The 25,025-nt window shown below is 42.3% G+C and overlaps 1 protein-coding gene and 2 pseudogenes across 3 annotated transcripts in view; 1 reads left to right on the plus strand and 2 right to left on the minus strand.

The window, feature by feature from the left end:
• The first annotated feature begins 1,659 nt into the window (after positions 1-1,659).
• ADIPOR2 (adiponectin receptor 2) overlaps positions 1,660-25,025 on the plus strand; it is a 52,681-nt gene continuing 29,315 nt past the window's right edge. Inside the window, exons 1-3 of one of the 3 annotated variants that reach the window (XM_019925882.3) lie at positions 5,591-5,729; positions 13,190-13,301; positions 23,982-24,234. In XM_019925882.3, coding sequence (XP_019781441.2) covers positions 24,064-24,234 — 171 coding nt within the window. In that variant the 5' untranslated portion in view covers positions 5,591-5,729; positions 13,190-13,301; positions 23,982-24,063. Of the gene's footprint in view, positions 1,818-5,590; positions 5,730-13,189; positions 13,302-23,981; positions 24,235-25,025 lie in introns of those variants that run through there. The other 2 variants (XM_019925883.3, XM_019925881.3) reach the window with 2 other exon arrangements.
• On the minus strand, positions 4,654-5,932 carry LOC141275667 (protein SDA1 homolog; annotated as a pseudogene).
• Positions 6,143-6,891, minus strand: LOC109548440 (protein SDA1 homolog; annotated as a pseudogene).

Genomic DNA, 25,025 nt, shown 5'->3' on the forward strand with positions numbered 1-25,025 from the left:
AATTCCCCTTGGTTTTTGGACTGCTAGTTAGAAGACAATATATAGAGATTATGAACTGAAGCACAGTTGGGGAGAGAGACCTGAAATATCTGCTTTGGGACATTTAATGGTGACCTTTAAGTAAGAGATATGGATGAAGCCATCTGTGGATGTGGGACTCAGGGGATGGTCCTTCAGGTCAGGGATGGTGTCAGTGTCTTCACTGGCTGAGAAGTTGTGAGCATTCTGAGGGAATGATGGGGTTTGTTTCATCACTGGGAGCATCAGGAATTGGTAGTAGTGATCTGGGACTGGGGTCAAGATGACAGAGAATGAGAGGAAAAATCTTGGTGGGAAAATCATAAGGATCTTTCTCACATGTTTTAGCCCATGAAGGACTGTTCCAGAGGAAAGCACTTTGTTTTGTCAAAGCAAAATCATTGAGAGAAGGATGCAGAAAAGGTTTGAGGTATTTGAACACTCTCTTAGTTAATGGTCTTTTATGTAGCTCTGTCCTCTGTAGTAGACCTCTTTTTAAGCCTGAGGCCCCTGTTCTCATCTGTGCCCTGTGTGAGTCGGTACACGGGTCAGATTCGCTCTGCAAATACTGGTGTTGTCTCTAAGGTGCTGTCGAAGTGTAAGTTTGTCTGCTTTGATTTATCTTTCAAGCTTAACTGGGTGGACTTAGTTCTAAAATACTAGTATTAAGACCATTTTATTCATGCTCTTTCTGATTTTAGTAACTTTAATCACTTCTTAGATTTTACATTTCCAGGCTGGAGGGTCCTCTGTTTTAAACATTTTTCCTTATATTGTGTATCGGATCTTCGGTCTTTTGATAGGTCTGTGACGCTTTTTCCAGCCTCCTTCGTTTTCGGTTGGTGTGGTTCCAGGGAGGGACAGGCCTGGGTCATGGATGTCCTTGAAAGCTTATGGGTTTCCTTTAATCAGTATAACAAGATTTTTGACAGTTAAGGCAATATAACCTCCTTGGAGCGTGATAAATCCCTCTTAGAACGGAATGTGAAGAAAACATTTTCTACACCGGCCAACTCCTACACTTCCTTTTCTTGTAGAGTAAGTATGTAGCGAAACCCGATCTTGGGGTCTAAGAAGTTAGAGCTCAATTGAATCTCACAAGTAGAAAACGACTCGCTCTGGGTAAACAGACACGGTATTTATTGCTGAATTAGTTTCTGACCTGCTATTACGCTAAAACATTTTAAAAATCGCTCTGAATTACATATATTTTAAGAGGAGCGGGCTCACATTCGTTTTCTGGAAGTCGTGGGGCACAAATGGTAGTGTCTTCGGGAGGTAATAAAAGGCAAACGCTGTTGTTTTGGGCAAGATGTTTCGGATTTAGGTCCGAAGCCTCCACAGACTACGCCTAGCAATCCCTCAGTTTCGGTTCCGCCCAAGGCGTGTGAGCTGTATCCATAGAGACCGGGAAGCTTCCCGAGCCGGGCGGCCCCGCCTCTTCCGCTGCACACGCTCCCGCCTCCGGAGGCAGGGAAGCTAAAGGACTTCCGTGTCCCCGGGCTCTCGGCGCCGCCGGATCGTGTTGCGTACCACCCCCCGTGGCTCCCAAGCCTTTCCAGGCCGGGGAGCGGCCTGGCGGGGCGCTTCCGGCTTGGGCCAGCGCGGCTGCGCACGAGGAGTGCTCTCATTGGCCAGAGCCGCCTCTTGCGATTCGCGTCACGGCGGCGGCGGTGTGAGGACCCTCCCGGACGCTGGGTCGCGGCGGCGGCAGCGGGCGGCCCCACAGCTGCTTTGGGGTCCCGGCGGCCGCGGTTCCGAGGCACCCGAGACGCGTGGCGAGGCGGCGGCGAGCTCTGGTGAGTTTCTCGAGTGGGAGCACGGGCCAGGCCGGCGGGGCCGAGGGTTGAGGGCGGGTGTCCCGGCGGCGCGGCGGGCGGGGAGCGCGCTCCTCCATCCCCTGCTCTGTCCGCCCGACCCCCGGGCCGGCGCCCCTCGGGGCCGGGTTTCCTCTGCCCCGGGCCTCTCAGCCCCGGCTCCCTTCCAGTACTCCCAGCCCTGGGTCCCCTCAGTCCCGAGTCCCTTCAGCTCCGGGTCCCCGGCTTCCTTCCATCCCGGGTCCTCTCAGCCCCGGCTCCTTTCGGCCCCAGCTCCCTTTGGTACCGGCGCCCCCAGCCCCGGGTCCCTCGGCCCCGGCTTCCTTCGGCCCCGGGTCCGCCCTCCGCCCCGAGTCCCCCCGGCCCCAGCGCCGCTCCGCGTCTCCGCTGGCCGCACTCCTGGGTGGGCTCCGCTTGGGCCCTCGTCCGGCCCCTGCGGCGGGGAGACCCCTCACCGGTGCTTGCCCGCGCGCAGGCGGCCGGGGGGACCGCGTTCTGGGCCTGGTGTCCCGGGCGTCGGGCTGCCGTGTGTCGGTGTCGCCCCTTGAGGCTGCTGCTCATCGGCTTCGGTGGGTCTGGGCGTCTGTGCGAGAGCTCGCCTTGGGCACCGCTGGCTCTGGGTGGTGTTTACTGTCTCCTCTGGGGTTTGACAACTTGGCGAGGTCGCTCAGCAGAAAGCTTGAGCGGTCCCGCTGCGGTTGTATCGGGCACGCTGGCTGCGTTGCAGGGGGTTGGCGTCTTTTTAGCAGAGTGGTCTTCTAACGTCTTCAGGTTTAGACTCTGGACTTCGCAGCCTTCGTAGCTCTTCCCAAAACAGTCCTCCTTCCCTCCTCCAGAGAAACCATTGAAAACTCAAAGAAATCTGTCATAATATTTCAAACCACGTTCCACGTGAAATGTTAAGGATAGTTTCCTTCAATCCAAAGCTTTATTTTTGGGGCGGAGATCAGAAACTTTGTCAGTTTTGAAGTTTGAAGTGTCCTATCAAAGGCCACTTGCATGTCTCATCTTAACCACCCTCTGACTCTAATTCCGTTAGAATTTCATAGATTTTTCATTCCTGAGTTTTTCATTTCTAACGTTTATTTCATAGAAATTTCACTTCTAATGCTGTTAGATGTCCATAGATGTTTTCATCTCCTTTCACAAATTTGTCGGTGCCGATTGTGATTATCCAAGACTAAAATCCTTTCCTCAGTAGTTGGGACTTCCACGCCTGTGGTGGCCGCTACTTGGTGAATTATTATGAAATTTGAAGAAATTTCAAGTTGATTTAAATATGAACGACATACTTCTTTTAGTTTCTGTTTGTGATTGCCTACCCACTAGTTTATGTTCCTATCTAGACTTTAGGCTCCTTAGCAAGTTTTCTCTTACTGGGGCACTAAGGATGAGAGGAGGATTTCCAGAGCCTAAATGAGAGAGTTTGTGTTTTTCTTTCCGTACATTCCCATATATTAATAAATGAATAGGGTTTTTTTCCCCATCAATAATGTCAGTTTAGCTCATGCAGTTTCTTTGTTGTAAATTATATTTTGTTTTCCAAAATGAAAACAATTTTGTTTCCTTCTTTATTTCAGGAGTTGGCAAACTTGACTGCTTGTGGGCAGTGTCCTGCCAGCTTCCTGTTTTTGTAAATTAAATTGTCAGTGGGACATAGCCGTATGCGTTCATTTAGGTATTGTCTGGTTGCTTTTGTGGTTCAACAGTGGAGTTGAATAGTTGGGACAGAGACCCTTATGGCCTGTAAAGGGTAAAATATTTACTATGTGGCCTTCAATAGAAAAAGTTTGCCGACTCCTACTTTATTTCATTAAAAATGATGCATACTCAATGTGGAAAATTAAAATGACTCAGTAAAGTATAAAGGAGAAAGTAAATATTATCCAGAATCACAGCACTTAGAGGGGTTTGTTTTTATGATTATCCTTATAGAATCTATTAGTGATTGTTTTCATATAAATGGGCTTATATTGCTAAGTGTTTATTTGTAATCTGTTAAAAACTCAGATTAATTTTATTTGGCTGTTGAATACATTGTATTCTCTGGATTGTAGATCTCACTAGAAAGGGCTTGATGAGCCAAGTTTTCCTGATTTGTCTTACCAGTCAAGATTTAAAAAAACTGAGGCACAGTGGATGCTTGGTGGCGGTGGAGGACACTACTTATTGAGCACTTACTATGGACTAGGTAGTTTTCCAATGCTTAACATGGAGTAAGTCACTTAATACCTGCGGCAGCTTTGTGTGGGTACAAAAACTACTATCCCTAGTTCCAGATGAGGAAACTGAGGCACAGAGAGATTAACTACCCAAGTTTGTCAACTAGTTAATGGTGGAGCTGGGGTTTGAATCCATGCAGTCTGGTTTCAGGACCCAGGCTCTCCATGTGCTGCAGAGCCTCTTAGAGTATTGCTCAGTGTAGAAAGTTTTTAGACAGTCCAGAAATATGTAATGTGAAAATTCTTCCTTGTGCTCTTCACTCTCTGTAGAAAACCACTGTTAATAAGTTTGATATAGAGCTTTCCCGCTCTCTTTGTCTGCATATGCAAATGTTTATTTGCAAATCTGTCTACACATGTAGGTTTTTAAAAAATTAATAGACTTTATTAGAGCAGTTTTAGATTTACATAACTTTGTGTGGATAGTAAAGAAAGTTCTCATATTATCCACCCTCCATTTTCCCTTGTTGATAACACCTTGCATTAACATGCTGTATTTGTTACAATTGATAAACCAATATTGCTACATTGTTAATTAAAATCTACATATTAGGGCTCATTTTTCCTGTTGCAGAGTTTTTAAAATGGGATCAAACCAACCATTGTTCAGCAGTGTGCTTTTTTGGGTGATTTTCAAAATATAGTGCTTCTGGACTTTTGAATGCAAATAAACAGTCTTTATTCACTAACATTCAGATTAATGACACAAATTTAGCCTTTTCCTTGGAGTGGAAAACTTGCCTGGAAGTTACTTCGTTTTCTCTTTTTCAAAAGTTAATCTTGTAGCACCAGCTGCTTTTCTCTGAAGAAAAACTTACTATTATTTTTTTCTTCTGCGGTACGCGGGCCTCTCACTGTTGTGGCCTCTCCCGTTGCGAAGCATGGGCTCCGGACGCGCAGGCTCAGCGGCCATGGCTCACGGGCGCAGCCGCTCCGCGGCATGTGGGATCTTCCCGGACCGGGGCACAAACCCGCGTCCCCTGCATCGGCAGGCGGACTCTCAACCACTGCGCCACCAGAGAAGCCCAGAAAAACTTATTTTTTGATGGGACATTCTGGCTCCTCTCTGAAGCCGTTCAGCTTCTCGGAGACTTCTTGCTGTTCTTCATCGGAAGAGTGGTGCACATCAACCCACTTAGCATCAGCTTCCTCCTCCCTGAGACTGGTGTTTCCCCACCCATCTTGATCGTTCTCAGCATTCTCTTGCTCAACTTCCAGAACTTCTGTTACCGGAATGTAATCTTTAGCATCTAATTCTCCGTGTTCTTGTACCCTTGATTTTATAGAGGCCTCTGTAGTCCTACCCTGGAATTCCTTCTGCAGTATCTGAGGGTTCAGTTTTTGGAAGAACTGAATCAGAGTCCTAGGAGACATCATCACATTCTTTCTTTGTGTTTCATTATTCTGGGCAAGGTTTTGAGGAAGTTTTTTAGTCATTGCGCTGTTATCTCTTGCAGAGCTTTGTTTCCTACTGTCATGACTTCCCCAGAGTTCTTGTCATAACAGAATGGGTGGCATGGTCGTGAGCAACACCGGAATGCGCTCTGCGACTGCCGGGCGCTGAGAAGTGTACACAGCAGACCGAAGGATCTCGCTACTCCTCCTTGGTGCTGCTGCAGAAACCTGTGCACAAAGAGACAGAAAAAGCGTGTGAATCCCTGCCAACCTGGAGGTAAGGCCCAGGGGCACTAACCTCACTTCACGGGTCTCCTTGAAACTCTTCAGCTGCTTTAGTGGTTTTCGTGCACATTCTTGGGGCTCATGAATCTAACAGATAGCTGAAAAGTTAAACACTTCGAACTCTTTTCTTCTTTTGTTTCTGAAGTACGTTGGTAACCTTCTTTCCTTGTGTTTAGAGCCTCTCCCCCAAGGCATGCTGCATTAGCATTCTGGGTCGTTGTCCTCTTCCTCTTGTTCATCTTGCCCTTGTTAGAATGTCAAGGCAGCGACCTTAGAGAACCACACAGTTGTGGGACTTCCCTGGCGGCCCAGTGGTTAAGACTTCGCGGTTCCGATGCAGAGTGAGAGAGTTCGATCCCTGGTTGGGGAATAAGATCCCACGTGCTGCACGGCACAGCCAAAAGATTACAGAAAAAAGAGACAGAAGCATACGGTTGTGATAACATTGACGGTCTTGGCGTCATTTCAGATGCTTCTTCTGTAGTTTAGGGATCACTTCCAAAGGTATCTTGGGTGCAGTTGTGTTGCTGTCCCTTAACATGTGCATGTATAATTCTGCAATACTATATTCACCTTATTCTTGTTTTTGCACTTTTATTCTCATCAGTCACAGAATGAGTGTACAGAGTCGTAGAAACTTACATGGCAGCGTCGAGGTTCAAAGAAGATCTCTGGCAACCTTGATGGATAGATGAGGTATTCAGGAAGATCAGAGTATTGCAAAATGTTATTGGAAGGCCTGCATTCAAGACAGTGTAGCTGTAGGAGGGCAGATCTTTCCGTTCTTGAGGAAAGTTATCTAGATGTTCTGGGTGGCAGAACATCTGTGCCATAAACATCACCAGCTTTGCCAGTTCTTTGCTGGGTTTATTTGGTTGCAACTTGAAAATCTCCACGCTGGGTTTGTAGTGAATGTTCTGCTGTGGACTCCTCAGTGTAGGCCAGAGGGGCTACTTTATTATTCCTGTACCTGCTTGCAGGTTGCTGGGCAGCTGGACAGGTTGGCTGCAGACTGGCTCTCCTTGAGCAGTTCTCAGAAGAGCTACACCACTGACACCAGCCAACCCTTCTCAGGCTGTGGCTTGGAATCTTGCTTCCAGGTGTGACCGGAAGTAGCACTTGGGAGCTTGGCACGTGGCGCCATCTTGGCTCATAGTCGTGTGCGTTAAAAACCAACACTCATGATGGCTTTCCAGGTCAATCTGTTTGTGTCTACTCTGTTCTTTAAATCGTTTCTTAGTATTTTGTTGAATGTGTGTACCATAATTTAACAGTGTTCCTATTGCTGGATGTTTAGATTGTTTAAATTTATTGTATATCATGCGTATGCATTGCATGTACAATTGTTGCGTGCTGATGGCTCTTTAGAGTAGCTCTCTAAAGAGTCTAGTTACTGGGTTGAAGGAAATGCATGTTTTACTTTTTGATGTGTATTGCCAGACTGCCATCCAGAAAAGTCACAGCAGTGTTAACTCTTGACCAGAAATGTGGCCGAGGTCTAGCTTCTCCATGCCATTTCCAACTTTTTTTTTCAGTCTGTATCTGATTGGCAGTTAAACATGTCTTGCAATGATGTATTCTGTGTCACTGGGAGATGTGTTTTGTTTTGATAGCATTCTTTTGAAGTTGATTTAGAATTACTTTAGGCAAAATCTACATTCTGTAGTTGTTCTTTCTAATACGTACCCCTTAGATAGAGCTGCTCACCTATTTAGATTCCCTATCTAGTCCTGGAAAGCAGCGTGATTTTGCCATCCCTGTTAAAAGAATCTGGACGACTGCCCAGTAGACTATACATTTCTTGAAGATGAGGAGCATATAACTTTATTCATATGTGTTGTAATCCTGGTGGCGAGTAAATGTTATATTCTTTTCAAAACCTAAATTGGATTGTGTTGTTTTGGGCTTACTGCTGAGTGAAGTGCTTTAACTTTGTTAAAAATAATCTTTTCAAAGTCTTTGTGAATTGTCATCTTGGTGTATATTCTCTATGTTATCTCTTTTTAAAAAAAGATTTTTTTGATGTGGACCGTTTTTAAAGTCCTTATTGAATTTGTTACAATATTGCTTCTGTTTTCTGTTTTGGTTTTTTTGGCTGTGAGGCATGTGGGAATCTTAGCTCGCTGACCAGGGATCGAACCCGCATCCCCTGCATTGGGAGGCAAAATGTTAGCCACTGGACTGCCAGAGAAGTCCCCCTGTATTATCCTTTATTTCTAAAATGAGATAAATAAGAGTGATTGACATCCTAGGCCCTGTTTGTAAGGAAATAATTAACCAAACCTATTTAATAAGAACATTTGGTATTCAGTTTTGGAAGTTAAGGAATGGATTAATTAGGGGATTTGTTTCATGTAACCCATGGTTTTGAATTTTCTGTATTGGGGTATACCATGTGTTAGAGGGGATGTGTGCTGCCTAAATGGTATGCTTGGCTTCAGTAGACATCGTGAGGCTCCAGACAGAAGGAGAAGGGAAGCCAAACTCAGAAAACTGCCAGAATATCTTTAGGCATGGGCAAAATACCTGTGGGAAAGGACACTTCAAGTTTTTAAAAAGGCGACCACATGCACGCAAAAAAACCCACAGAACTTTCTTTATATATGACTTGTAATGTTACATATTCTTATTGGACTTAGGAATTTTCCACAATGTCCATGCACCGGAAAACAAAGCATACAAAGCAAAATGGTCTTGAAGAGAAAGAAATAATCAGCTTATTAAATTTTGACCAACTTCACGTTTTCTTTTGTATGCATTTTTTTGTTAGTATATTAGCTAATTATTTTTCACTGGTAGCATATTGACTTTAATCCTGTATGTCCTGAAATTTTAGTATCGTGAACATGTATGCATAGTTGTATTTGCATACCCATTCCTTTGGTCCAGGAAGAAGCAATGATGGTGAAAACTCCGTAGCGTGGTGGAACAGAAAGTTTATTTTTATTTTCTTGGAATTTATTTACATTTTATTTCACTGCAGAATTTCTGTAACTTAAAAGAGCCAGAAATATAATAATTATATATATATAAAAGAAAAATGAGGAAAAGGAGAAGGCATATATTCTTTTCCCAAGTGGCAGCATAATTCAGTGACTAAAAATAAAATTTGGATTTGAATTTTCTTGGCAGCCGAGATGAAAATGGAAATATGGTAAAATATATAGCACTGAACTGGAAGGAGGAACAAAACCAATTTTCCAGGGATAATCTTCGCTTGATGGATTTTAAGGAACTATTTAAATTGGGTGTTACATAAAGCTTTATTTTATTTATTTATTTATTTTTGGCTAGAGGCCCTTGTTAAAAAAAGGTGATGATGATGCGTTAGCGTTTCAAGCCAATGAAAGAAATTGTCTATGGAGCAGTTGGTTTGAATTTAGGCTGCAGACGTGTGCTTTCGTTGGCTAATACATATACTATTTTTCTTCTTAACGTATTTCAAACATACGGGAGGATACAGAGACCAAGATAATCAACCTTCACACGGCTACCATACAGTTATATCAGACCTCAGCGTTTTCCCACACTTACCTGTTTTTTTTTTTTAAAGAAAAGCCTTTCACATGCAGTTGAAGCACCTTCTTGGGTTACATTTCACTTTCTTCCCAGAAGTAATGATATCTTGAATTTGGTGTTTCTAATACCTGTTTTTATATAATTACTACATAGGAGTATATTCATAAATCAATATTATGTTTTGGGTATTTTCAAACTTTATATAAGCAATATTCTACCTACTCTGTAACTTGTTTTTCATGAAACAAGTTTTTTTAGACCCATGAAATTGCTGATATTTTTACCATTTTTGACCTACAAAAATGGTAGTTTCATGTGGTTCATCCTAGTTACAGTCATTACTTTTATCTGCTGTATAGTTGTATTATTATACGAATACAACCAGTTTAAATTTATTTTCATGTTGATAGGTATTTAGGTTGTTTCCATTTTTCCTGTTTTAAAAACAATGCTGCATTGAACATTCCTGGTTAGAAATCCTTGTGCACGTATTTAAGATCTTTGGCAAGTTTTTCAAACTGCATGTTGGGAACCAGTAATCGGTTATGAAATCACTTTAGGAATTAAAATAGTTCAGTTTTGCAGTAAGGATTAAATGTTTTGTGAAGTGTGTGTGTGTGTGTGTGTGTGTGTGTGTGTGTGTGTGTGTGTGTGTGTGTGTGTGTGTGTGTGTGTGTGTGTGTGTGTGTGTGTGTGTGTGTGTGTGTGTGTGTGTGTGTGTGTGTGTGTGTGTGTGTGTGTGTGTGTGTGTGTGTGTGGCTACTCAGTTTGAAATGAAGTTCTCTGGTGTAAATTACCCAGAAGTGGAATTACTGGGTTGGAGATTATGGGAATTTAAAGTTCTATCAGATATTGCCAAATTGCTTTCCAGAATTGAGTCACTTTGTGTTTTTTTAGCATGAGAAAATGAGAATTGCTCTATCTAAATCCTTATAGATCCATGACATTGGCAGATTTATTACATGTTTACAAATCAGATGAGTGTGAAATGATATTATCTTAAAATATTTCTTGATTAATTATGAGATTGAGCATGTTGAAATGTTGAGTGACTATTCAGATTTCTATTTCTTAGCTGTCTGTCCCTGTCTCTCCCCCCCAGTTGGGTTGTCCTTTGAAAATTGCTTTTAGGAGTTTATTGCATATCCTGGTTATATCTGTGAAATGAATTGTAGGTATTTTCTAGTCTGTGTGGCTTATCTGTTAACTTTTTATATGGTTTGTTGAATAGAAAGGATTGTCAAATCTATCATCATTTTTCTTATTGGTTTGTGTCCTTGGTGCCTTATTTAAGAAATCTATTCCATACTCCAAGGTCATTTAGGTCTCTGCATTTCCTTCTAAAAGTTTTAGAAATTTGGTATTTTATATTTAGCTCTTGATCTTGCCTGAAAAAAAATTTTTTTTGTATATGATGTGAGTCAGGGATCTAATTTTTTTATATGCATAGCCAGTTACCACAGCACTGTTTAACACTGTGTTTTTAAATTTGAATTGTAAATCTTTTGAGCAGTTTCTGGGTCAACACAATAACAGCCTTTTTGTCTTTCATCAGGTTGCTCAAATGTTCAAGTTTGTGACTTCTGGGCCAAAGTAATTGATTGGTGGATTACTTGATCCAGAAACAGAACCTAGAGGAGTAGATAAATACAGCACATTTTGTAGATCTCATCCAAATGTCATTTCTCTCAACCACTTTTTATTTTACTTTATTTATTTATTTTTAAAATAAATTTATTTACTTTTGGCTGCTTTGGTTCTCTATTGCTGTGTGTGGCTTTCTCTACTTGCGGCAAGCAGGGGCTGTTCTTCCTTGCGGGACGCGGGCTTCTCATTGCGGTGGCTTCTCTTGTGGAGCACAGGGTCTAGGTGTGTGGGCTTCAGTAGTTGTGGCATGCAGGCTCAGTAGTTGTGACACACGGGCTTAGTTGCTCTGTGGCATGTGGGATCTTCCTGGACCAGGGCTCGAACCCGTGTCCCCTGCTTTGGCAGGGAGATTTTTTTTTTTTTTTGAAGGAGGTGGATTCTTAACCACTGTGCCACCAGGAAAGCCCTCAACCACATTTTAAGTAGAAGCTAGGTTTCAGACAGTTTGAGGGTAAACTTTTTTTAAAAATAAATTTGTTTATTTGGCTGCGTTGGGTCTTTAAAAAAAATTTTTTTTTAAAGAAGATTTTATTTATTTATTTATTTTTGGCTGCATTGGGTCTTCGTTGCTGCGCATGGGCTTCTCATTGCAGTGGCTTCTCTTGTTGCGGAGCACAGGCTCTAGGTGCATGGGCTTCAGTAGTTGTTGCGCACGGGCTTAGTTGCTCCGCGGCATGTGGGGTCTTCCCGGACCAGGGCTCGAACTCGTGTCACCTGCATCGGCAGGCAGATTCTTAACCACTGTGCCACCAGGGAAGTCCGAGACTTTCAGTTTTGATTTTAGAATTATACATGTAAATTTGAATCTTTCTGAAATGTCTGATAGAAATCGCTACAAATCACTTAATTTAAGAATGAAGGGGCTTCCCTGGTGGCGCAGTGGTTGAGAGTCCGCCTGCCGATGCAGGGGACACGGGTTCGTGCCCCGGTCTGGGAGGATCCCACATGCGGCTGAGCGGCTAGGTCCGTGAGCCATGGCCGCTGAGCCTGCGCGTCTGGAGCCTGTGCTCCGTAACGGGAGAGGCCACAGCAGTGAGAGGCCCGCATACCGCAAAAAAAAAAAAAGAATGAAATCTATTTTTGTTTCCACTTATAAAGGGTTTTTAGTCTGAGAAGAGTTGCTTTGAAGTCTGCAGATAGTTATATATTCTAGGTTTTTTTTTTTCCCATTCCTTTTCTTTTACATTTGTAGTTGAAAGAAGACCTTGTGGGTTAGTGGAATTTAGTGATACTGGGAAAGGTTATAGACACAAGTTTTATTTGTAGATTTCTGATTGTGATATTGAGAAAGATAACTAATCACTTCTTGGTTTCTCCATCTGCAGCATTGTAGAAACAAAAAACAAAAAAGAAACTTATGCTGTGGAGGGTGTTATGCAGGATGAGATAGGGCCCTGAATGATTGTTATTTACTTATGGAGACAGGTCTTTACCAAAGTAGGGTTTTTGATTTTGCCTGAAACATTGACTGTACAGATCATATATTTTACCTGGACAGATTTTATTTGTGAAATAGTTGGAACAAGAGTGTGGTTATATGGTATTATAGTGCAGATGATTTATGAAAGGAAGTCTTTGCATAATTTACATAGTTTGGTTTAGTGTAGATATGACAATTTATATATCACGGGCTTGTCAGGATTTCTCTGACTATAACGTTCAGGACTGTTGTTCCTATCATGTATGTTTGCATTTTTGTGTACTGTTCTTTGTTTTAGAAACTCAGGGTTACTTATAGATCTTGGGAAATGGAAACAACCATTGTAACATGGCTATAAGAGTTGTATCAAATCCTTTTTTCTTTAATTAATTAATTTATTTTTGGCTACATTGGGTCTTTGTTGTTGCGCGCAGGCTTTCTCTGGTTGCGGCGAGCGGGAGCTACTCTTCGTTGTGGTGCCGGGCTTCTCCTTGAGGTGGCTTCTGTTGTTGTGGAGCAGGGGCTCTAGGTGGGCGGGCTTCAGTAATTGTGGTGCGAGGGCTCAGTAGTTGTGGCACATGGGCTTAGTTGCTCCATGGCATGTGGGATCTTCCCGGACCAAGGCTCGAACCTGTGTCCCCTGTATTGGCAGGCGGATTCTTAACCACTGTGCCACTAGGTCCTCGAATCCTTTTTATAAAGGTGTTTTTTATCCGTGACCATGACCAGTGGCTTTAATGGACTATTTGTGCCTTCAATGAAGCCCTGTAAGATGGTAAGGTATGGTCTTTGGAGTTAGATACAGATTTGAATTCATAGTCTCCAGTTAAGTTTGTGTTATTGATGACTTATTTGATCTCCTTTAGTGTCAGTTTCTTCATCTGTAAAATGGGACCCCATATCATAAGGATTGCTGGAGGATTAAATGAGATGATGGGTGAAAGTCCAACTACTTAGCCTGGTTCAAAGTTGGCTCCGGTAAGTGTTAAGCAGCAATTCATCTCCCTTCTAAGAGATAACATCATGACCATGACCAGGAAAAATGGAACCACTTACCTTTGTGGGAGGCGGTGTTGTATAATGGAGAGGGCCTAATCTGGATAGTTCTTGCTTCTCTATTTTGTAGCTTCTATAACCTTGAATAGTCTTACCCTCAGTCCTCTCGTTTGTAAACAAAGATTATACTATCTGTAACAGGCAGGGTTTTAAAGTTAAATGAGAGTATGTATAAAAGCTCACTTTATCTGGCACTTGGTAACCTCTAAATTAGCCTCTAAACTTTTATAGTGATAGGTGGTAATACCGTGCATCTGAAGTAGGTCTCAAGACTGAGAGAGGTAGGCCTTCACTGGCTTTGCTACTTCACGGCATAGGATTTGCCTGATTTCTTCTCAGGAAAGTTGGTCAGTGGGGTTGGGCAGTAAGTTAGAAGAGGTTCCTTGTGATTGTACTTAAAAGTTGCCCTACTTCATGCTAGGAAAGAAAGTAGTGTAAATGATACAGAGTGTTGCCTGTCTTCAGAGCTTCAAAATAATCTTTAAAAAATAAGCTGCATTTGATTTGAAACGTTTCTTTGTGCTTACATCAGTTAAGATTTTATGAACATGAAAACTGGTAGTGCCTGTCTTAAAAATCTACGTGTTGCTCCTTCTCAGTTATCAACTGTATCATTTTTGGAAGAGCTGTATCAGTTAGTAACATATGTTGGGAACTTTTCCCATTTTATCAGTTATTCTTTTCCCAGTCATCAGGTTTTCTTATTGACATTTTTCTACTCAGAAATGTTCTGAGTGTTTGGGAAGAATTCCAATTTTAACCAATCATTTTATTGCTTCTGGTATGTGGCAAGGCTCCATGATCCTCCCCATTTCTTTTTTTTTTTTAAATAAATTTGTTTAATTAATTTATCTTTGGCTGCATTGGGTCTTCGTTGCTGCGTACGGGCTTTCTCTAGCTGTGGCGAGTGGGGGCTGCTCTTCGTTGCAGTACGCGGGCTTCTCATTGCGGTGGCTTCTCTTGTTGCAGAGCGTGGGCTCTAGGCGCGCGGGCTTCAGTAGTGGCACGCGGGCTCAGTAGTTGTGGCTCGTGGGCTCTAGAGCGCAGGCTCAGTAGTTGTGGCGCACAGGCTTAGTTGCTCCGCAGCATGTGGAATCTTCCCAGACCAGGGCTCGAACCCGTGTCCTCTGCATTGGCAGGCAGATTCTCAACCACTGCACCGCCAGGGAAGCCCTCCTCCCCATTTCTTGATTGTTTCTTAATATTTTCAACATCGCTGTAAAGTACAGTGTACTGTCAGTGTTAACTCCTGGTTTTGTCACTTAAGTGCTATCATGCATTTATTTGAGAACAGCTTATGGTTCATGCTAACATAGAAGGTTGGGGATAAGAGCATTAAGTTGGGTGTTAGATTGATTAGATAGATTACATTGCCACTTATTACTGTAGTTATCTCAGGCATGTTATTTATAACCTCTCTGGGCGTTTTGTCATTTCCAAAATGGAGGAAATAATTGTACCTATCCTCCAGGATTGTTGCAAGGATTTAAAGAGATAATCCATGGGAAATGTTCTTTGCATGTAGTTAACGCTCACTGCATGTTAGCTGTTCCTGTCATTCCCCCTCCTCCTCCTCATCATACAGCAAAGATTTTTAAGCTCCTTTGCATTCCAGACCAAGCTTGGTGTTGTGGATACAAATAGGATTCCAAAAAAGGCTCCTTGACCTTGAGAAGTTTTGCATTGCAGGAGGGGAAGACAGGCACGTAAACAAAAAAATGCAATAAATTCTGATAAGTACTATAATAGAAACATTAGTAAATGAGAAGAATAAAGGAGTTAGTGTCAGGAGCCTGGGGACGTCAGGGAAATTAGTTTCTGCCTATGAACTTATTCTTGAAGTGTGGGTAGTAATTCCCCACTTAATCATTCAGCAGATGTTTAGTGAATACACCTACTGTGTGCCAGAAGCTATTTTAGGTACTGGGGATATAGGTGTAAAGAAGATATATTGGGTTGGCCAAAAGGTTCATTCTTTTTTTCCGTAAGGTGGCTCTAATAGCACTTAGTTGTCTTCAACTTCATTCGAAACAGTTTTGTTAGATTGTATTGTGACAGCTGACATATCAGTGTGCATTTAAAAAAAGAAAAAACTTACTCAAATTGGTGAATTTTTGTGTAGCCATTTTAATATTGAAGATGGAAGAAAAAAGCAACATTTTTGGCGTATTATGCTTTATTATTTCAAGAAAGGTAAAAACACAACTGAAATGCAAAAAAAGATTTGTGCAGTGTATGGAGAGGGGCCTCTGACTGATTGAATGTGTCCCAAGTGGTTTGCGAAGTTTTGTGCTGGAGATTTCTCACTGGACGATGCTCCACGGTTGGGTAGACCAGTTGATCATATCGAGACATTAATTGAAAACAATCAACATTATGCCACGCGAGAGATAGCCGACATACTCAAAATATCCTCAAGCACTGAAAATCATTTGCACCGGCTTGGTTATGTTGATCGCTTTGATGTTTGGTTTCCACGTAAGTTAAGTGCAAAAAACCTTCTTGACCGTATTTCCACATGCGATTCTCTACTAAAACGTAACGAAAATGTTCTACTTTTAAAATAAATTGTGATGGGAGATGCAAAGTGGATACTGTCCAATAATGTGGAACAGAAGAGATCGTGGGGCAAGCGAAAAGAACCACCACCAACCACACCAAAGGCTGGTCTTCATCCAAAGAAGGTGATGTTTTGTACATGGTAGGATTGTAAGGTAGTCCTCTACCATGAGCTCCTTCTGGAAAACAAAACGATTAATTCCAACAAGTACTGCTCCCAGTTAGACCAACTGAAAGCAGCACTCGATGAAGAGCATCTGGAATTAGTCAACAGAATATCCATCAGGATAACGCAAGACTGTGTGTTTCTTTGATGACCAGACAAAAACTGTTACAGCTTGGCTGGGAAGTTCTGATTCATCTGCCATATTCACCAGACATTGCACCTTCAGGTTTCCATTTATTTCGGTCTTTACAAAATTCTCTTAATGGAAAAAAATTCAATTCCCTGGAAGACTGTAAAAGGCATCTGGACCAGTTCCTTGCTCAAAAAGATAAAAAGTTGGGCTTCCCTGGTGGCGCAGTGGTTGAGAATCTGCCTGCCAGTGCAGGGGACACGAGTTCAAGCCCTGGTCTGGAAAGATCCCACATGTCGCGGAGCAACTGGGCCCGTGAGCCACAGCTACTGAGCCTGCGCGTCTGGAACTTGTGCTCCGCAACAAGAGAGGCCGCGACAGTGAGAGGCCCGCGCACCGCGATGAAGAGTGGCCCCCGCTCGCCGCAACTAGAGAAAGCCCTCGCACAGAAATGAAGACCCAACACAGCCAAAATAAATAAATAAATAAAATTTTAAAAAAAGATAAAAAGTTTTGGGAAGATGGAATTATGAAGTTGCCTGAAAAATGGCAGAAGGTAGTGGAACAAAAGGGTGAATATGTTGTTCAATAAAGTTCTTGGTGAAAATGAAAAATGTGTTTTTTATTTTTACTTAAAAACCAAAGGCACTTTTTGGCCAACCCAATATAATGTCTCTTCTTTCAGGAGTTTTCAGTCTAGTGAGAAAAGACCAGTAGTAAGTAAACAAAGAAATAAAAATACCAGAGACAAGTGCTGTGGAAGAGACTAAAAGGTGATGTGATAAGGAGTGACTGAGATTATGTGGTCAGAGAAGGATTCTTTGAGTAAGTGACCCTTAAGTTGAGATCCGCATGTGAAGAAGGAGCCCAGCCATGGGAAGATCTGGGCGATGAGCATTCCAGGCCTTGGGAACCAGGTGACATAGAGCCATTTGAGCCTTTCGGGTGTTTGGGGAGTAGATGGGAAGTCACTGTGGCTGGAATGTAGTGGGCAAGGGGGAGAGTGGTACAGAATGAGGCCAGAGTTAGGGGCTAATCATTTAAGGTTTTGTAAGCCAGGGTAAGAGGTCCCTTAGGTGTAAAGGAAAGCCATTGGAGGGCTCAAAAAGTAAGGGAGTGTGTTTTGAGAAAGATCTGCTGTGACCACTGTGTGAGGACTGGATTCTGAGGATAAGGGGGGTGGGGTGGGTGGGTGGGTAACAGAAGTGGAACCCAGGAGACTTTACTGGCTGTTGTATTAGGACAGGTGAGAGATGCTGGTGGCTTGAACCAGAAAGTAAGAGTGGAGGGAAACAGGTAGATTTGGGCTGTGTGACCCCTCTCTCCCATCACTGTAAAGCTTTTTTTTTTTTTTTTTTTTTGTGGTACGCGGGCCTCTCACTGTTGTGGCCTCTCCCGTTGCGGAGCACAGGCTCAGCGGCCATAGCTCACGGGCCCAGCCGCTCCGCGGCATGTGGGATCCTCTCGGACTGGGGCACGAACCCGCATCGGCAGGCGGACTCTCAACCACTGCGCCACCAGGGAATCCCCACTGTAAAGCTTTTTATGTTCTTTTTTGTTTTTGGCTGCGCTGAGCGGCTCGTGGGATCTTAGTTCCCTGATCAGGGCTTGAACCTGGGCCCTGGCAGTGAAAGCACTGAGTCCTAACCACTGGACTGCCAGGGAATTCCCACAGTAAAGCTTTTTTTTTTTTTTTTTTTAAAGAGTTAGGTGGTAAATTTTATTCCAACCTCCCACCCAGAGCAGAAGGTAAAGCTTTTTAAAGTGTTAAGTTTAAGAGGTCCAACCCCTTTCCTTGCCAGTTAATGTGATAGAAATCTGCCAACAAGGTTCTCTAAAGATTTATAAGCCAGTCAGGGTAACACATCTAGTACTTATTTTTAATAATGATTTGTAAAGAGAAAAAAATGGCTAGTATTCAAAAGAAAATCTGCTGCCTTTAATATCCCTGCTGGTCCCACTGTTGAAATAAACTATTCCATCCTAAAAAAATAATCTGGTTTCATTATTAGTAGTTCAGATTTGCATCACATATTTTGTTTCACATTGAAGTCTGAAAGAAGAGGTCATGAGGGGCATAACATACTGATACTTCCACTTAGAACATTCTGTGCCACTCAGGTTTCCAATCAAGGAAGAGCATGAACTTGATACCAGAAATCTCATTAACCATGCACTAACTTCAAACGCATACTTCAGTGTGGAATGACAGACCACACTGGAATAATTTCAGTATACAACTTTCAAGTCACTTTGAAATTGGCTACTTTCAACTTGGAGGAAGCCAACAAAATCATGGGACATATTTTGCAGCCTGTCCTCTACCACTGAATAATCTAATTATAGAACTAGAAAGCGATGCCACTAGACTCAGTACTTGCTGCACCCTACTTGCTGTGTCCCAGTTAATACAAAGGGACATTATACCACTGGCCCTTAGAATTTGAAGACTTAAGGTCCATGGCAGTTGGCAAGTCTTTAGAGAACCTTGCTGGAAGATTGTATCACATTAACTGGCAAGGAAAGGGGTTGGACCTCTTAAACTTAACACCTTAAAAAGCTTTACAGTGATAGGGGAGAGAGGTCCTCTGGGTGCTAGAATGTTGTTTGTTGCTGGTTACACAGCATTTATACTTTGTCAACTTTGTGTCCTTTGTGTGCTTTTCTGAATGTATTTTTTACATGAGTAAAAAGTTTACTAGACAAAGAGGCCATATAGTACTATAGTATATTTCCACCCCCCCATTAAAAAATGTGCAAGATACACATAACATAAAATTTACTGTCGTCACCATTTTTAAGTGTGTAGCCATGTTGTAGATCCATGTTGTTGCAGCCATCACCACCATTCATCTACAGAACTCTTCTTTTTCATCTTGCAAAACAGAAGCTATACCCATTAAACGGTAACTCTCCATTCCCTCTTTGCCCCAGCCCCTGGCAACCACCATTGTACTTTCTATGAATTTGACTACTTTAAATAACCTATGGTAAGTGGAATCATAACGTCCTCAGGTTCACTCAGGTTGTAGCTTGTGTCAGAATTTTCTTCTTTTTTTGAGGCTGAATATTTTCTTGTATGTATAGACCACATTTTGTTTGTTTATCCATTGATGGACACTTGGGCCGCTCCACATTTTACTGATTGTGAATAACGCTGTTATGAACATGAGTGTATAAATGTCTCTTCAAGACCCTGCTTTCAGTTCTTGTGAGTACATACCCAGAAGTGGAATTGGCTGGGTCATATAGTAAATGTATTTTTTTTTTTGCGCTACGCGGGCCTCTCACTGTTGTGGTCTCTCCCGTTGCGGAGCACAGGCTCCGGACACACAGGCCCAGCGGCCATGGCTCACGGGCCCAGCCGCTCCGCGGCATGTGGGATCTTCCCGGACCGGGGCACGAACCCGTGTTCCCTGCATCGGCAGGCGGACTCTCAACCACTGCGCCACCAGGGAAGCCCAGTAAATGTATTTTTAATTTATTTGAGGAACTGCCATACTATTTTCCACAGCTTGCCTGCTCTTTTAAAATTGGGGGCAACATAACTTAAAATTATGAAATAGGTGAAGTAATACATTATACTATAATATAGTCTACCTTTGGCGGGAAGTCCAATATAACTGATTAAATATGACATAAATAATACTAATTCCTTTTCTTCTGTTTTTCCCCTGGAGAATAAGACATTTATTCATTCATACAAGAAACCTTTACTGAATGTCTACTGTGTATCTGTTGCAGTTTGGTTCTCAGCATTGAGCAAGCAAACTCTTGCCTCATGGAACATGCAGACAAGTACTGGATTTTAGAAAATAGCTTTCCTGGGATAGAGCTAAATTTCTAGACCAGAAGTATCAAACCATTAAGTTAGCAGTTTGTTCAGGTAGAGAAAATTGCTTTTGAGTTACCATTTAAGCAACCTTGGTGCTTTTAAGCAACATAATAATTTACCTTATGCAGTATTATTTGAAGGGAAAGTGAAGTCTAAGAAGCGTGAGTTTTAAATTTTCCATTGCTTTCCCACTGGGAAGGAAACTTGGTGTGAGTACATGTGATTGGGAGTCAACAGATGAGGGTCCAGTCCTGACTTTAACATCTAATATTTGGTATTCTCCTGGGTTTTTTTTACTTTGATCCTTATCCCTCCTCAGTCCTTTGTATAACTTTTTTTTCCCAAAGGATTTTGTCCTGTGTTGTTAACTATTATTATGCTAATATCACTTTCCTTTTTAAAAAATAAATTTATTTATTTTTGGCTGCGTTGGGTCTTCGTTGCTGCGCGCGGGCTTTCTCTAGTTCCAGCAAGCGGGGGCTACTCTTCGTTGCGGTGTGCGGGCTTCTCACTGCGGTGGCTTCTCCTGTTGTGGAGCACAGGGTCTAGGTGCGTGGGCTTCAGCAGTTGTGGCTTGCGGGCTCTAAAGTGCAGGCTCAGTAGCTGTGGTGCACGGGCTTCGTTGCTCCGCCTCATATGGGATCTTCCTGGACCAGGGCTTGAACCTGTGTCCCCTGCACTGGCAGGCGGATTCTTAACCACTGCAACACCAGGGAAGTCCCTAGTATTATCACTTTTACTCCTAGTAATCCCTAGTTCTGTTTTCAGGCTCATTCTCTCTTCTGAATTCCAGATTTATGTTTCCTGGTGCCAAGTGAACATTTCTTTCACTTCAGACACCGTTTCTGAAAACAAATTCATTCTTCTTCTGCTGTGAATTTGCTTCTCCCCTGGATCATCAGTGAATGGCATCCTCTATATGCTCAGCTGCTTGAGCAAAAAGCCTGTGTCATCTGAGTCCTTTCTTGTCCCTGTTCTCTGATTTCTGAACAGACCCTGGAGTCCTTGCCTTGCATATGCTGTTTTCTCTGTACAGAATACCTTTCCTCTACTCTGCTTGGCAAATCCCCATTGCTTTTGGGCAGAGTTAGTGACGCCTGTGTGTCTGCTCCTAGAACGTGTGAGGTCAAGTTTCCATTTTACTGCTTTTGTTTCATAGTTTCATATTTGATCATCTGTAGAACAGACTCTGTCTACCGGGAAGAAGGCTTAGCAACTTTTAAATGTTATTTATGCTAATACTTAAATTAGTTTGTGAAAACATTCTTAAAAAGTAATAGGAGGTCTTCCCTGGTGGCGCAGTGGTTGAGAGTCCGCCTGCCGATGCAGGGGACACGGGTTCGTGCCCCGGTCCGGGAAGATCCCACATGCCGCGGAGCGGCTGGGCCCGTGAGCCATGGCCGCTGAGCCTGCGCGTCCGGAGCCTGTGTTCCGCAGCGGGAGAGGCCACAACAGTGAGAGGCCCGCGTACCGCAAAAAAAAAAAAGTAATAGGGTGCATGTTAAGCAATTTTATACAGAAAATGAGTCTCTTTTCCAATAAACACTGCAGGTATAATAATTCATTCAATAAAAGTATATTTAATCTAGATATTGGGGGCAAGAGGCCTTGCAACCTGTAGAGGAGGTGTAGGAGTTGAAAAACTCACATTAGTATTTTCTTTCTTTCCTCATCCCCACTGGCCACTCAGAGATTTTAAAAGACCTTAGATCTGCCCTACTTGCTGAAAATGCACCCGGTTGGATTTGTGTTGGACTTCTATGTCTATTGATAAATTCAGAGCACCTCTCAGTTACTTGTTCCTTCCTGCCAGCTGTTTGTATTGGATTCCTTTCTTTTCTCTCTTTTTTTTTGGCGGTACGTGGGCCTCTCACTGCTGTGGCCTCTCCCGTTGCGGAGCACAGGCTCCGGACGCGCAGGGTCAGCGGCCATGGCTTACGGGCCCAGCCGCTCTGCAGCATGTGGGATCTTCCCGGACCGGGGCACGAACCCGTGTCCCCTGCATCGGCAGGCGGACTCTCAACCACTGCGCCACCAGGGAAGCCCTCTTTTCTCTTTTTTTTTTTTATCTTGGTTCTGTGTAATATAGCGTAGTATTCTTAGAATCCTGACCAACGAAAAATTTCTGAGGAAGTAGAATAGAGATTAACTCTTCTGGTTAACAGATAATGGTACTCTGAAGTCTTACTTTCCATCTCCCATCTCACTTCCTTTTACTGTTAAGAATCAGAGCAAGTTAAAGCCTAGTTCTGAATACTTTCCCTATTTTTTATTCTTCTTCGCAAGAAAATCATTTATCCAAGTACAGCAGGACAGTTCATTGTTCCAGCTACTCTTAGAGATTAATGGCCTTGGATAAGTTGCCTAATCTCTGAGCCTCAGTTTCCACATCTGTAAAATGGGGATAAGATACCTCAGAGGGCCATATGTAAGAATTATGTGAGATACCATCTGTAAATTCTCTGGTACAGAATTTAACTTTGTCAATCCACAGTAAATGTTAGCTCCCTCTTCCCTGAAACAAAGTGAAATGGTGGGTGTGAAACAGCTTTGTAAATAAATATAAATCACTAGCATTGTTTCCTCTGTCAGCATTGGGTATTAATAGCGTAGTTTATAATCTCATTATTAGAATATGCTGGCTCAGGCCCTTCTGTGATGGGCACAGGCCCAGATTTGGTGATCCTTAAAGACTGTGTTTGTTCTTGTTCTAAAAACTTGAGAGAACTCCTACAACAAACTCTGATGATTTATGAAACTAACAGTTGGCTAATTCTTAGTCTTGTGTATCCACATATGAACACTAAGTGCCTGTTTTACCCTCTCTTCATGCTATCCAGACCCTCCCACATTGCCCCACTCCTCCCCTGCTGCAGTAAAAATTTTGAATCCCATGGGATTTATGAGCATAACATGTACCTTGGCTTCTTCCTGTTTTTGTCTTTCTAGTTGGATTGGCTGTGATAATCACCTTATTTGGATATGTAACTTAAATCTCTAAAATAAGCTTTTGTCCTGTAAGTTATGAGGTAGAGGGCCAAGGACTTGAAATTATTGAACTCCTAGGAAACTTATGTGATCCAGTTTAGAGAAATATTGATGATCCCTGAATGTGTTTTTACCACTTAAGAACATTTAAATATCATCTGTCATGTTCATTAAACATTTATGTGCGCAGTACTTTCTGGGAACTCAGGGATATAATAGGAGTGTGCTCTTGCCTTCCAGAGTAATCTACTTGGAGTTCAAAGCAGCTCAAAAATACTGAAATTTCAGACATTAAGCAACTTAAATGCAAAACATAACCAATAATATGTGCCATGGCAGTCAGAGACGTTGTCTTAGTTCATAAAAGTATGGTGAATTTTGGTTTCCTCACCTGTGAAGTAGAACTCAAAATACCCTGAAGGGTCATTGTGATGATTTAAATGAGATTGGGTATGTAAAACCTAGTTGTAGTACATAAACCCCACATATATTCTTTCTACAGTTAGGTATGTTTTTAATTGAAAAAGTATTAGATGGCATGTGGTAAATACAATGCAGGCAGAACAAAATGAAGAGTAAGCCTTCTCACCACAGACCCTAGGTTCTTCCCTGTGTGCCTCTGGACCAAGAGCACAATTTCAAATAAATAGGTACCTGTGTACACATGTATACGTATTCACGATTGTATACACTTATAATGTATAAGCGGGAACATTATACATGTCGTCTTTGATATCCTGCTTTTTTCATTTAAAAGTAGATTTTGGCAGTCCTCTTTATCAACAAGTGTAGGGTTTTTTTTAATACATTATTATTTTATTCTTAATGATTGCAGAAAATTCTAGTTTTAGTGTAAAATAATACAACATATGTCTTCCCCCATCACTCATTCAAATATGTTAATCCAAAACTTTCTCTCCTTAGGGTCAGCTCACTATCCTAAAAGTCCATCCTCCCAAGAAGAAGGAACAGAAAGACCTCTTTGTAAGAAAGGCGTGGGTATCCCATGAATGAGACAGCAGAAAACCGACTGGAGTACAGCAGGACTCCAGAGCCAGATATAAGGCTCAGAAAAGGGCACCAACTTGATGGTACAAGGGGAGGTGACGATGACATCCACCAAGGAGATTTGGAGCCTCTTGTAGAGGCATCTGCCCTTTCTTCCCATCATAAAAAAGTAAGTTAAAGTGGAAGGATGGTAAGTAAAACAGACTTATGGGAATGTAGCTGGAGGAAGGATAATAAAAAGAGAGAGTACGGGGACTCTGCTGGAGAGAAGATGGCGTTTTGAAAAGGAACCCTGAGCACATTTGTAAGATTTTGAAGTCTCTTAAGGTAGCTAGGAATTAGTTATGCCCTTTCTGTTGACACGTAAAACCGTACTTAAGCTGCTCTATCTTATTTAAGAAAGGAAATGGGTTTTTGTAGTTACCATATATCCTTTATAATTCAGCCATGATTTAGTAATGACATTATCGTTTATATTTTTGGAGAAATCCTAATTGCATGCTGGAACTACTTCTCAGATAGAGCTTATCTCCAGTGCATACCTTGGGAGCCAGTAGAATTCTGGGAAAATAATCTAATCTTTCCTTTTACCTCGCAGAGAAAAGAGCAGCTTTTAAATGATTCAAGCAGCTATACCAAGAGCGCAAAGGTGTAAATATCTGTGAGCAGGTCCCAGTGTCATTGTTAATAGACATTTTGCCATGTGCTTTGGAACCTTGCAATTGTGTAGCACGTTCAGTGTTGTGTTTCTAGTACAGTGTTTCTCAGACTGTAGGTTATGCCCGTTAGTAGTTTGTGAAATTTATTTTGGTACTACAAGCAGTGTTAATTAGACCGCAAATAAAGATATTAAGGTGCATATATGTAGTAATATACCTTTAAACTATGTTATTTGATGAAATTGTTTAGCTTTATTTAGATATGTATGTGTTTATAGATATGAATAATATATACATTTCT

This window comes from Tursiops truncatus, chromosome 11 (assembly GCF_011762595.2).
Source record: "Tursiops truncatus isolate mTurTru1 chromosome 11, mTurTru1.mat.Y, whole genome shotgun sequence".
Taxonomy (NCBI): Eukaryota; Metazoa; Chordata; class Mammalia; order Artiodactyla; family Delphinidae; genus Tursiops; species Tursiops truncatus.